This window comes from Hypanus sabinus, chromosome 6 (assembly GCF_030144855.1).
Source record: "Hypanus sabinus isolate sHypSab1 chromosome 6, sHypSab1.hap1, whole genome shotgun sequence".
NCBI lineage: Eukaryota > Metazoa > Chordata > Chondrichthyes > Myliobatiformes > Dasyatidae > Hypanus > Hypanus sabinus.
Genome location: NC_082711.1, coordinates 179,105,635 through 179,117,742, shown reverse-complemented (window position 1 = coordinate 179,117,742; position 12,108 = coordinate 179,105,635). Strand labels below are relative to the sequence as shown.

Sequence of the window (12,108 nt, the reverse complement as noted above, 5' to 3'; positions counted from 1 at the left end):
TCTAACCCGAACCCTAACCCTAATGAAAGAGCTATCATACAAGGAAAGTTTGATAGTTCTAGGTCTGTACTTGCTGAACTCAGAATTCAGGCATGCGTCAGCATTTGTTAGCTTAGCGTCAGCAGTTCAATGCTATACATAATATAGAGGAAAAAATAATAATAAATAACTAAATAAGTCAATTACCTATAGTGAATACATTAAAATTGTGCAAAAAAGCCAGAATATATATTAACCATGTTAGGTGGTGTCTAAGGGTTCAATGTCTATTTAGGAATCAGATGGCAGAGGGGAAGAAGCTGTTCCTGAATCGCTGAGTGTGTGCCTTCAGGCTTCTGTACCTCCTACCTGATGGTAACAGAGAGAAAAGGGCAAGCCCTTGGTGCTGGAGGTCCTTAGTAATGGACACTGCCTTTCTGAGACACCGCTCCCTAAAGATGTCCCGGGTACTTTGTAGGCTAGTGCCCAAGATGGAGCTGACTAGATTTACAACCTTCTGCAGCTTCTTTCAGTCCCTTGCAGTAGCCCCCCCCCCATACAAGACAATGATACAGCCTGTCAGAATGCTCTCCATAATACATCTATAGAAGTTTTTGAGTGTATTTGTTGACATACCAAATCTCTTCAAACTCCTAATGAAGTATAGCCGCTGTCTTGCCTTCTTTATAACTACATTGATATGTTGGGACCAGGTTAGATCTTCAGAGATCTTGACACCAGTAACTTGAAGCTGCTCACTCTCTCCACTTCTCTGAGGATTGGGATGTGTTCCTTCATCTTACCCTTCCTGCAGTCCACAATCAGCTCTTTCGTCTTACTGACGGTGAGTGCCAGGTTGATGCTGCGACACCACTCCACCAGTTGGCATATCTTGGTCCTGAACGCCCTCTTGTACAGAATGTGAGATTCTGCCAATAATGGTTGTATCATCAGCAGATTTACATATGGTATTTGAGCTATGCCTAGCCACACATTCATGGGTATACAGAGAGTAGAGCAGTGGGCTAAGCACACACCCCTGAGGTGCACCAGTGTTGATCATTAACAAGGAGGATATGTTATCACCAATCTGCACAGACTGTGATCTTCTGGTTAGGAAGTCAAGGATTCAATTGCAGAGGGAGGTACAGAGGCCCAGGTTCTGTAACTTATCAATCAGGATTGTGGGAATGATGGTATTAAATGCTGAGCTATCGTCGAACAGCATCCTGATGTAGGTGTTCGTATTGTCCAGGTGGTCTAAAGCCATGTGAAGAGCTATGGAGATTGTGTCTGCCGTTGACCTATTGTGGCAATAGGCATGTTGCAATTGCTGAGGCATGACCAACCTCTCAAAGCATTTCATCACTGTCGAAGTGAGTGCTGCCGGGTGATGGTCATTAAGGCAGATCACGTTATTCTTCTTAGGCACTGGTATAATTGTAGCCTTTTTGAAGCAAGTGGGAACTTCTGCCCATAGCAGTGAGAAGTTGAAAATGAATTTAGAAGGATGAAGGGGGATCTTTCAGATGTTGAAAGGTCTACACAGAGCAGATGTTGAGACGATCTTTCCCATGGTGGGGGAGTCGAGATCAAGAGGGCACAGCTTCAGGATAGAAGGGCGTCCATTTAAAACTGAGATGCAGAGAAATCTTTTTAGCCAGAGGGTGGAGAATTAGTGGAATTTGTTATCACAGGCAGCTGCAGAGGCCAGGTTATTGGGTGTAATTTAAGGCAGAGCTTGACAGGTTCTTGATTGGCCTTGGCATCAAAGGTTATGGGGAGTGGGACTGAGGAGGGGAGTAAAGGATCAGCCGTGATTGAACGGCAGAGCAGACTTGATGGGCTCCAATGTCTTACGGTCTAAGACTGTGTAATGAAGCTGATGGAGTGGATCATTGAGGCAGTAGCTACAGAACAGTCTGACTCCCACAACTGTCATTACCCGTTCCAAAATTCGTACTGGGAGCAGCTGGAAAATGGTCTTTGCAGTTCGGAGTCAGAGAAACTGAGTGCATTCATTTATACACCCCCCTCAGAAACACAACCCCTCAGAAATTCACACCCTCAGAAAATACCCCCCTCAGAAAACACCCCTCCATCAGAAAACACCCCCCTCATTAACACCCCTCCCTCAGAAACACCCTCCTTCAGGAATTCTGTCCCTCATTAACAACCCTCCCTCAGTAACACCCCTCCCTCAGAAACACACCCCTTCAGAAAACACCCACCCTCAGAAACACCCCCGAAACACCCCCCTTAGAAACTCCCTCCCTCAGTAACACCCCTTCCTCAGAAACACCCCTCCCTCAGAAACACACCCCTTCAGAAAACACCCCCCCCCAGAAACACCCCTCCCTCAGAATCACCTTCCCTCTGTGGAGCCTGGGTTGGTGTGACGGAGTGGGGTGTGTTTTGGTGCCAGGAGGGGGCTGTGGAGCCTGGGTTGGTGTGACGGAGTGGGGTGTGTTTTGGTGCCAGGAGGGGGCTGTGGAGCCTGGGTTGGTGTGACGGAGTGGGGTGTGTTTTGGTGCCAGGAGGGGGCTGTGGAGCCTGGGTTGGTGTGACGGAGTGGGGTGTGTTTTGGTGCCAGGAGGGGGCTGTGGAGCCTGGGTTGGTGTGACGGAGTGGGGTGTGTTTTGGTGCCAGGAGGGGGCTGTGGAGTCTGGGTTGGTGTGACGGAGTGGGGTGTGTTTTGGTGCCAGGAGGGGGCTGTGGAGCCTGGGTTGGTGTGACGGAGTGGGGTGTGTTTTGGTGCCAGGAGGGGGCTGTGGAGCCTGGGTTGGTGTGACGGAGTGGGGTGTGTTTTGGTGCCAGGAGGGGGCTGTGGAGCCTGGGTTGGTGTGACGGAGTGGGGTGTGTTTTGGTGCCAGGAGGGGGCTGTGGAGCCTGGGTTGGTGTGACGGAGTGGGGTGTGTTTTGGTGCCAGGAGGGGGCTGTGGAGTCTGGGTTGGTGTGACGGAGTGGGGTGTGTTTTGGTGCCAGGAGGGGGCTGTGGAGCCTGGGTTGGTGTGACGGAGTGGGGTGTGTTTTGGTGCCAGGAGGGGGCTGTGGAGCCTGGGTTGGTGTGACGGAGTGGGGTGTGTTTTGGTGCCAGGAGGGGGCTGTGGAGTCTGGGTTGGTGTGACGGAGTGGGGTGTGTTTTGGTGCCAGGAGGGGGCGGTGGAGCCTGGGTTGGTGTGACGGAGTGGGGTGTGTTTTGGTGCCAGGAGGGGGCTGTGGAGCCTGGGTTGGTGTGACGGAGTGGGGTGTGTTTTGGTGCCAGGAGGGGGCTGTGGGGCCTGGGTTGGTGTGACGGAGTGGGGTGTGTTTTGGTGCCAGGAGGGGGCTGTGGAATCTGGGTTGGTGTGATGGAGTGGGGTGTGTTTTGGTGCCAGGAGTGGGCTGTGGAGTCTGGGTTGGTGTGACGGAGTGGGGTGTGTTTTGGTGCCAGGAGTGGGCTGTGGAGTCTGGGTTGGTGTGACGGAGTGGGGTGTGTTTTGGTGCCAGGAGTGGGCTGTGGAGTCTGGGTTGGTGTGATGGAGTGGGGTGTGTTTTGGTGCCAGGAGTGGGCTGTGGAGTCTGGGTTGGTGTGACGGAGTGGGGTGTGTTTTGGTGCCAGGAGGGGGCTGTGGAGTCTGGGTTGGTGTGACGGAGTGTGGTGTGTTTTGGTGCCAGGAGGGGGCTGTGGAGCCTGGGTTGGTGTGACGGAGTGTGGTGTGTTTTGGTGCCAGGTGGGGGCTGTGGAGCCTGGGTTGGTGTGACGGAGTGGGGTGTGTTTTGGTGCCAGGAGGGGGCTGTGGAGCCTGGGTTGGTGTGACGGAGTGGGGTGGGTTTTGTTGCCAGGAGGGGGCTGTGGAGCCTGGGTTGGTGTGACAGAGTGGGGTGTGTTTTGGTGCCAGGAGGGGGCTGTGGAGTCTGCGTTGGTGTGACGGAGTGGTGTGTGTTTTGGTGCCAGGAGGGGCTGTGGAGTCTGGGTTGGTGTGACGGAGTGGGGTGTGTTTTGGTACCAGGAGAGGCTGTGGAGTCTGGGTTGGTGTGACGGAGTGGGGTGTGTTTTGTTGCCAGGAGGGGGCTGTGGAGCCTGGGTTGGTGTGACGGAGTGGGGTGTGTTTTGGTGCCAGGAGGGGGCTGTGGAGCCTGGGTTGGTGTGACGGAGTGGGGTGTGTTTTGGTGCCAGGAGGGGGCTGTGGAGTCTGGGTTGGTGTGACGGAGTGGGGTGTGTTTTGGTGCCAGGAGGGGGCTGTGGAGCCTGGGTTGGTGTGACGGAGTGGGGTGTGTTTTGGTGCCAGGAGGGGGCTGTGGAGCCTGGGTTGGTGTGACGGAGTGGGGTGTGTTTTGGTGCCAGGAGGGGGCTGTGGAGCCTGGGTTGGTGTGACGGAGTGGGGTGTGTTTTGGTGCCAGGAGGGGGCTGTGGAGTCTGGGTTGGTGTGACGGAGTGGGGTGTGTTTTAGTGCCAGGAGGGGGCTGTGGAGCCTGGGTTGGTGTGACGGAGTGGGGTGTGTTTTGGTGCCAGGAGGGGGCTGTGGAGCCTGGGTTGGTGTGACGGAGTGGGGTGTGTTTTGGTGCCAGGAGGGGGCTGTGGAGCCTGGGATGGTGTGACGGAGTGGGGTGTGTTTTGGTGCCAGGAGGGGGCTGTGGGGCCTGGTTTGGTGTGACGGAGTGGGGTGTGTTTTTGTGCCAGGAGGGGGCTGTGGAGTCTGGGTTGGTGTGACGGAGTGGGGTGTGTTTTGGTGCCAGGAGGGGGCTGTGGAGTCTGGGTTGGTGTGACGGAGTGGGGTGTGTTTTGGTGCCAGGAGGGGGCTGTGGAGTCTGGGTTGGTGTGACGGAGTGGGATGTGTTTTGGTGCCAGGAGGGGGCTGTGGAGCCTGGGTTGGTGTGACGGAGTGGGGTGTGTTTTGGTGCCAGGAGGGGGCTGTGGAGCCTGAGTTGGTGTGACGGAGTGGGGTGTGTTTTGGTGCCAGGAGGGGGCTGTGGAGCCTGGGATGGTGTGACGGAGTGGGGTGTGTTTTGGTGCCAGGAGGGGGCTGTGGGGCCTGGTTTGGTGTGACGGAGTGGGGTGTGTTTTTGTGCCAGGAGGGGGCTGTGGAGTCTGGGTTGGTGTGACGGAGTGGGGTGTGTTTTGGTGCCAGGAGTGGGCTGTGGAGTCTGGGTTGGTGTGACGGAGTGGGGTGTGTTTTGGTGCCAGGAGTGGGCTGTGGAGTCTGGGTTGGTGTGACGGAGTGGGGTGTGTTTTGGTGCCAGGAGTGGGCTGTGGAGTCTGGGTTGGTGTGACGGAGTGGGGTGTGTTTTGGTGCCAGGAGGGGGCTGTGGAGTCTGGGTTGGTGTGACAGAGTGGGGTGTGTTTTGGTGCCAGGAGGGGGCTGTGGAGCCTGGGTTGGTGTGACGGAGTGGGGTGTGTTTTGGTGCCAGGAGGGGGCTGTGGAGTCTGGGTTGGTGTGACGGAGTGGGGTGTGTTTTGGTGCCAGGAGGGGGCTGTGGAGCCTGGGTTGGTGTGACGGAGTGGGGTGTGTTTTGGTGCCAGGAGTGGGCTGTGGAGTCTGGGTTGGTGTGACGGAGTGGGGTGTGTTTTGGTGCCAGGAGTGGGCTGTGGAGTCTGGGTTGGTGTGACGGAGTGGGGTGTGTTTTGGTGCCAGGAGTGGGCTGTGGAGTCTGGGTTGGTGTGACGGAGTGGGGTGTGTTTTGGTGCCAGGAGGGGGCTGTGGAGTCTGGGTTGGTGTGACAGAGTGGGGTGTGTTTTGGTGCCAGGAGGGGGCTGTGGAGCCTGGGTTGGTGTGACGGAGTGGGGTGTGTTTTGGTGCCAGGAGGGGGCTGTGGAGCCTGGGTTGGTGTGACGGAGTGGGGTGTGTTTTGGTGCCAGGAGTGGGCTGTGGAGTCTGGGTTGGTGTGACGGAGTGGGGTGTGTTTTGGTGCCAGGAGGGGGCTGTGGAGCCTGGGTTGGTGTGACAGAGTGGGGTGTGTTTTGGTGCCAGGAGGGGGCTGTGGAGCCTGGGTTGGTGTGACGGAGTGGGGTGTGTTTTGGTGCCAGGAGGGGGCTGTGGAGCCTGGGTTGGTGTGACGGAGTGGGGTGTGTTTTGGTGCCAGGAGGGGGCTGTGGAGCCTGGGTTGGTGTGACGGAGTGGGGTGTGTTTTGGTGCCAGGAGGGGGCTGTGCAGCTCTGGTTGTGGGTCAGGCATTCACAATATGACGGATGCGGAACAGGTTGGTACAGGAGTGGGGAAGGGTGTGAGGGGGCGGGGTTGGGGAGGCTGTAACCGCCACCCCCCCCCCCCCCGCCGCCACAGACCATGCGCCTGATCTTGTCAAACAGATGGAGATTTACACTCAGCTCTCTGAGATGCCTGCACTCTGAGTCATACCTGAAGCCATTAACCCCTTCACTGCTCATCCAGCCTGCAGTCCCCCAGCTCAGTCTGTCTGTGTCGCTGCAGTCCCAGGCAGTGCCGAAAGCCCCCCTCCCCCTGTTTACTCAGCACCACCCACTGCTGAGAAAATCCCAACTCCCGGTGACCCAAGGGAGATGATTTCAGGACCAGAATCTGAACACCACAGTAGCATAGCGATTAGCGCAACGCCATTACAACTTTGGAGGGCTGGAGTTCAGAGGTCAACTCCAGTGTCCTCTGTATGTTCTCCCTGTGACTGTGTGGGTTTCCTCCGGGCGCTCCGGTTTCCTCCCACAGTCCAAAGATGTGCCGGTTGGTAGGTTAATTGGTCTTTGGCCCGTGATTGGGCCGTGGGTGGTGCGGCTCGTTGGACCCGAAGAGCCTGTTCACTCTGTATTGAAAATAAAAACAAATTAAATAACACAAATTAGGTTTATTATCACTGAAATGTTATGAAACTCGTTGTCTGGCAGCAATACAGTGTAATACATAAAAATGACTATAAATTACAAAAAGTATATAAAATATAATAAATAATGCGGAAAGAGAGCAAAATAGCGAGGTAGTGTTCACAGGTTTGTGACCATTCACAAATCTGATGGCAAGGGGAGGAGCTGTTCCTGTGTGACTTCAGGCTCCTGTACGGTAGCAATGAGAAGAGGGCACGTCCTGGGTGATGGGGGTCCTTAATGACGGATGCCGCCTTTTTCAGGCACCACCTTTTGAAGATGTGGGGAGGCTGGTGCCCAGGGTGGATCTGGCTGAGTTGACAACTTTCTGCAGCTTTCTCTGATCCTGTGCAGTGACCCCTCCACACCAGACAGTTAGAATGCTCTCCATGATACATTGGTAGAAATTTGCCAGAGTCTTTGGTGACAGACCAAATTGAATCAAAATCCAAATGTGTTGTGTCTTCTTTGTAAGGGTGTTGATTAGTTGGGCCCAGGACAGATCCTCACAGATGTTGGCACCCCGGAAGCTGGAACTGCTGACTCCTGCATGGGGACTGGTGAGTGTCCACTGCCAGCCAGCCGGTTCTGTCGCAGAAGAGCAGGTTTTTGATGCTGCGCTCCCACCAACAGCGACAACATCAGTTCCGTTTGTGACTTTGGTAACGAGGAATCCTCTTCCTGCCACGAGGAGTGGGCTGTTGTTCCCCACACTCAGAATCCAATGCAGTTGTCATGCGTACGTCGAACCGCACGGATTGTTTGCATCAATGACCAAGTGTGGCCACACATTCCACCGCCAGCACAGCACGGCCACGACGTTCAGCCAAGAACAACAAAACCTTCCCCACCCACCCACCGACAGGTCTCCAACAACAGGACAGGCCACCCCCCGCGGGGCGAGACACAGGTATCGGGTCTCTGACCCAGGGGCCTCACCAACTTTGGTCTTGTATTGATCCCAGGACGCTGTTGAAGGAAGGGCCTCCGCGGTGATTGGATTCTCCCCCTCAGTGCAACCATCTCACAAGGTCAGCATCGACACACCGGTCAGGACTACGTGCTGCACCCCCTCCCCCATTACCTGGCTCCACACCTCCCGCTTCAACCATCCCTGCCCTCTGCTGAACCACAAACCAAGCCTCAGTCCCCTCATGATTCACCAGACTACTCCCTGGAACCTCCCCCTCTCGCTAACACCTCACCTCTCCCCTCACCCTACTCTCCCAGCCTTGGTCTCAGCATTCCCCGCAAGATTCACCGGAGTGTGTCTGCAACCTCCCCCTCTCCCCTACAGAGTGTGACTGCAACCTCCCCCTCTTCCCCACAGAGTGTGTCTGCAATCTCCCCCTCTCCCTACAGAGTGTGACTGCAACCTCCCCCTCTCCCCACAGAGTGTCTGCAACCTCCCCCTCTCCCCACGGAGTGTGTCTGCAACCTCCCCCTCTCCCCAGGGAGTGAGTCTGCAACCTCCCCCTCTCCCCACAGAGTGTGTCTGTAACATCCCCCTCTCCCCACGGAGTGTGTTCTGTAACATCCCCTCTCCCCACGGAGTGTCTGCAACCTCCCCCTCTCCCCAGGGAGTGTGTCTGTAACATCCCCCTCTCCCCACGGAGTGTGTCCTGTAAACATCCCCCTCTCCCCACAGAGTGTGTCTGCAACCTCCCCCTCTCCCCACGGAGTGTGTCTGCAACCTCCCCCTCTCCCCACGGAGTGTGTCTGCAACCTCCCCCTCTCCCCACGGAGTGGTGTCTGCAACCTCCCCCTCTCCCCACGGAGTGTGTCTGTAACCTCCCCCTCTCCCCACGGAGTGTGTCTGCAACCTCCCCTCTCCCCACGGAGTGCCTGCAACCTCCCCTCTCCCCACGGAGTGTGTCTGCAACCTCCCCCTCTCCCCACGGAGTGTGTCTGCAACCTCCCCTCTTCCCACGGAGTGTGTCTGTAACATCCCCTCTCCCCACGGAGTGTGTCTGCATCCTCCCCTCTCCCCCATGGAGTGTGTCTGCAACCTCCCCTTCTCCCCACAGAGTGTGTCTGTAACATCCCCCTCTCCCACGGAGTGTGTCTGTAACATCCCCCTCTCCCCACGGAGTGTGTCTGCAACCTCCCCTCTCCCCACGGGAGTGTGTCTGCAACCTCCCCCTCTCCCCATGGAGTGTGTCTGCAACCTCCCCTTCTCCCCACGGAGTGTGTCTGCAACCTCCCCCTCTCCCAGGGAGTGTGTCTGCAACCTCCCCCTCTCCCCACTGAGTGTGTCTGTAACCTCCCCCTCTCCCCACGGAGTGTGTCTGCAACCTCCCCCCTCTCCCCACGGAGTGTGTCTGTAACCTCCCCCTCTCCCCACGGAGTGTGTCTGCAACCTCCCCCTCTCCTCATGGAGTGTGTCTGCAACCTCCCCTTCTCCCCACAGAGTGTGTCTGTAACATCCCCCCTCTCCCCACAGAGTGTGTCTGTAACCTCCCCCTCTCCCCACAGAGTGTCTGTAACATCCCCCTCTCCCACAGAGTGTGTCTGTAACATCCCCCTCTCCCTACAGAGTGTGACTGCAACCTCCCCCTCTCCCCACAGAGTGTGTCTGTAACATCCCCCTCTCCCCACAGAGTGTGTCTGTAACCTCCCCCTTTCCCCACAGAGTGTGTCTGTAACATCCCCCTCTCCCTACAGAGTGTGACTGCAACCTCCCCCTCTCCCCACAGAGTGTGTCTGTAACATCCCCCTCTCCCCACGGAGGTGTCTGTAACATCCCCCTCTCCCCACGGAGTGTGTCTGAAACCTCCCCCTCTCCCCACGGAGTGTGTCTGTAACATCCCCCTCTCCCCACGGAGTGTCTGCAACCTCCCCTCTCCCCAGGGAGTGTGTCTGTAACATCCCCTCTCCCACGGAGTGTGTCTGCAACCTCCCCCTCTCCCCACAGAGTGTGACTGCAACCTCCCCCTCTCCCCACAGAGTGTGTCTGTAACATCCCCCTCTCCCTACAGAGTGTGACTGCAACCTCCCCCTCTCCCCACAGAGTGTGTCTGCAACTCCCCTCTCCCACGGAGTGTGTCTGCAACCTCGCCCCTCTCCCACGGCGTGTGTCTGCCAACTCCCCTCTCCCACGGCGTGTGTCTGCACCTCCCCCCTCTCCCCAGGGAGTGAGTCTGCAACCTCCCCCTCTCCCCAGGGAGTGAGTCTGCAACCTCCCCCTCTCCCACGGAGTGTGTCTGCAACCTCCCCCTCTCCCCACAGAGTGTGTCTGCAACCTCCCCCTCTCCCCACGGAGTGTGTCTGTAACATCCCCCTCTCCCCACGGAGTGTGTCTGCAACCTCCCCCTCTCCCCAGGAGTGTGTCTGCAACCTCCCCCCTCTCCAGGGAGTGTGTCTGTAACCTCCCCCTCTCCCCACGGAGTGTGGTCTGTAACCTCCCCTCTCCCCACGGAGTGTGTCTGTAACATCCCCCTCTCCCCACGGACTGTGTCTGCAACCTCCCCCTCTCCCACGGAGTGTGTCTGCAACCTCCCCCTCTCCCCACGGAGTGTGTCTGTAACCTCCCCCTCTCCCCACGGAGTGTGTCTGCAACCTCCCCCTCTCCCACGGAGTGTGTCTGCAACCTCCCCCTCTCCCCACGGAGTGTGTCTGTAACCTCCCCCTCTCCCCATGGAGTGTGTCTGCAACCTCTCCTCTCCCCATGGAGTGTGCCTGTAACCTCCCCCTCTCCTCACCACCTCACCTCACTCCTGCTTCAGTGACCATCTCCGCATCTGGGATCCTTCCTCTGTCTGTTCTCTGAGCCCTGATGGAAAGTGGCTATGTAAATGAAAACCGTTGTTGTTCCGATGTGATTGAAATTTAGAGATACAGTGCAGAACAGGCCCTTCCGGCCCAATGAGCCACACTGCCCAGAACCCTCTATTTCAACACTAGTCTAATTACAAGACAAGTGACAATGACAAATTAACCAGCTAACCTGTACGTCTTTGGACTGCAGGGGGAAACGCACACGTGTGTGCGTTTGAGTGAGTCTGTGTGTGTTTGAGTGTGTGTGTGTGTGAGTCTGTGTGTGTGAGTGAGTCTGTGTGTGTTTGAGTGAGTGTGAGTGTGTGAGTGTGTGTGTGTCCGTGTGTGAGACTGTGTGTGTTTGTGTGTGTGTGCCTTTGAGCGAGTGTGTGTGTTTGTGTGAGTGTGTGTGTGTTTTTGAGCAAGTGTGTGTGTTTGTGTGAGTGAGTGTGTGTGTATGTGTGTCCTTGTGGGAGTCTGTGTGTGTGGGTGAGTGAGTCTGTGTGTGTGTTTGAGTGTGTGTGAGAGAGAGTCTGTGTGTGTGTGTGTCCGTGTATGAGACTGTGTGTGTGTTTGAGTGTGTGCTTGTGTGTGTGTGCTTGAGCGAGTGTGTGTGTTTGTGTGAGTGTGTGTGTGTGTTTGAGCAAGGTGTGTGTTTTGTGTGAGAGAGTGTGTGTGCATGTGTGAGTCTGTATGAATCTGTGAGCAAGTCTGTTTGTGTGTGTATGAGCGAGTATGTGTGTGTTTAGTGAGTGAGTGAGTGTGTGTGAGAGAGTCTGTGTGTGTGTTTGAGTGAGTGAGTGAGTGTGTGTGAGAGAGTCTCTGTGTGTGTGTGTGTGTTTGAGTGAGTCTGTGTGTTTGAGTGAGTGAGTGAGTGAGTGTGTGTGTTTGAGTGAGTGTGTGTGAGTGAGTCTGTGTGTGTGTGTGAGTGAGTCTGTGTGTGTGTGTTTGTGTGAGTGTCTGTGTGTGTGTGTTTTTGAGTGAGTGTGTGAGTGAGTCTGTGTGTGTGTGTGTTTGAGTGAGCGTGTGTGTGTGTGTTTGAGTGAGTGTTTGTGTGTGTTTGAGTGAATGTGTGTGCGTTTGAGTGAGTCTGTGTGTGTTTGAGTGTGTGTTTGTGTGAGTCTGTGTGTGTGAGTCTGTGTGTGTTGAGTGAATGTGAGTGTGTGAGTGTGTGTTTGAGCGAGTGTGTGGGTGTGTGAGTGAGTCTGTGTGTGTGTTTGAGTGTGTGTGTGAGAGAGTCAGTGTGTGTGTGTGTGTGTTTGAGTGTGTGTTTGTGTGTGTGTGTTTTGGAGCAAGTGTGTGTGTTTGTGTGAGTGAGTGTGTGTGAGTGAGTCTGTGTGTGTGTATGTGTGTCCTTGTGGGAGTCTGTGTGTGTGTGTGAGTGAGTCTGTGTGTGTGTTTGTGTGAGTGTGTGTGTGTGTGTGTGTATGTGTGTCCTTGTGGAGTCTGTGTGTGTGTGTGAGTGAGTCTGTGTGTGTGTTTGAGTGTGTGTGTTTGTGTGAGTGTGTGTGTGTTTTGGAGCAAGTGTGTGTCCGTGTGTGAGACTGTGTGTGTGTTTG

At 55.8% G+C, this 12,108-nt stretch overlaps 1 protein-coding gene across 1 annotated transcript in view; it reads left to right on the top strand.

Annotated features, from left to right (window-relative positions):
• The first annotated feature begins 7,305 nt into the window (after window positions 1-7,305).
• The window catches only part of LOC132395221 (smoothelin-like protein 2), a 101,528-nt gene continuing 96,725 nt past the window's right edge, over window positions 7,306-12,108 (top strand). The window contains 1 exon segment of the mRNA XM_059971508.1: window positions 7,306-7,455. Within this exon segment, the coding sequence (XP_059827491.1) occupies window positions 7,306-7,455 (150 nt within the window).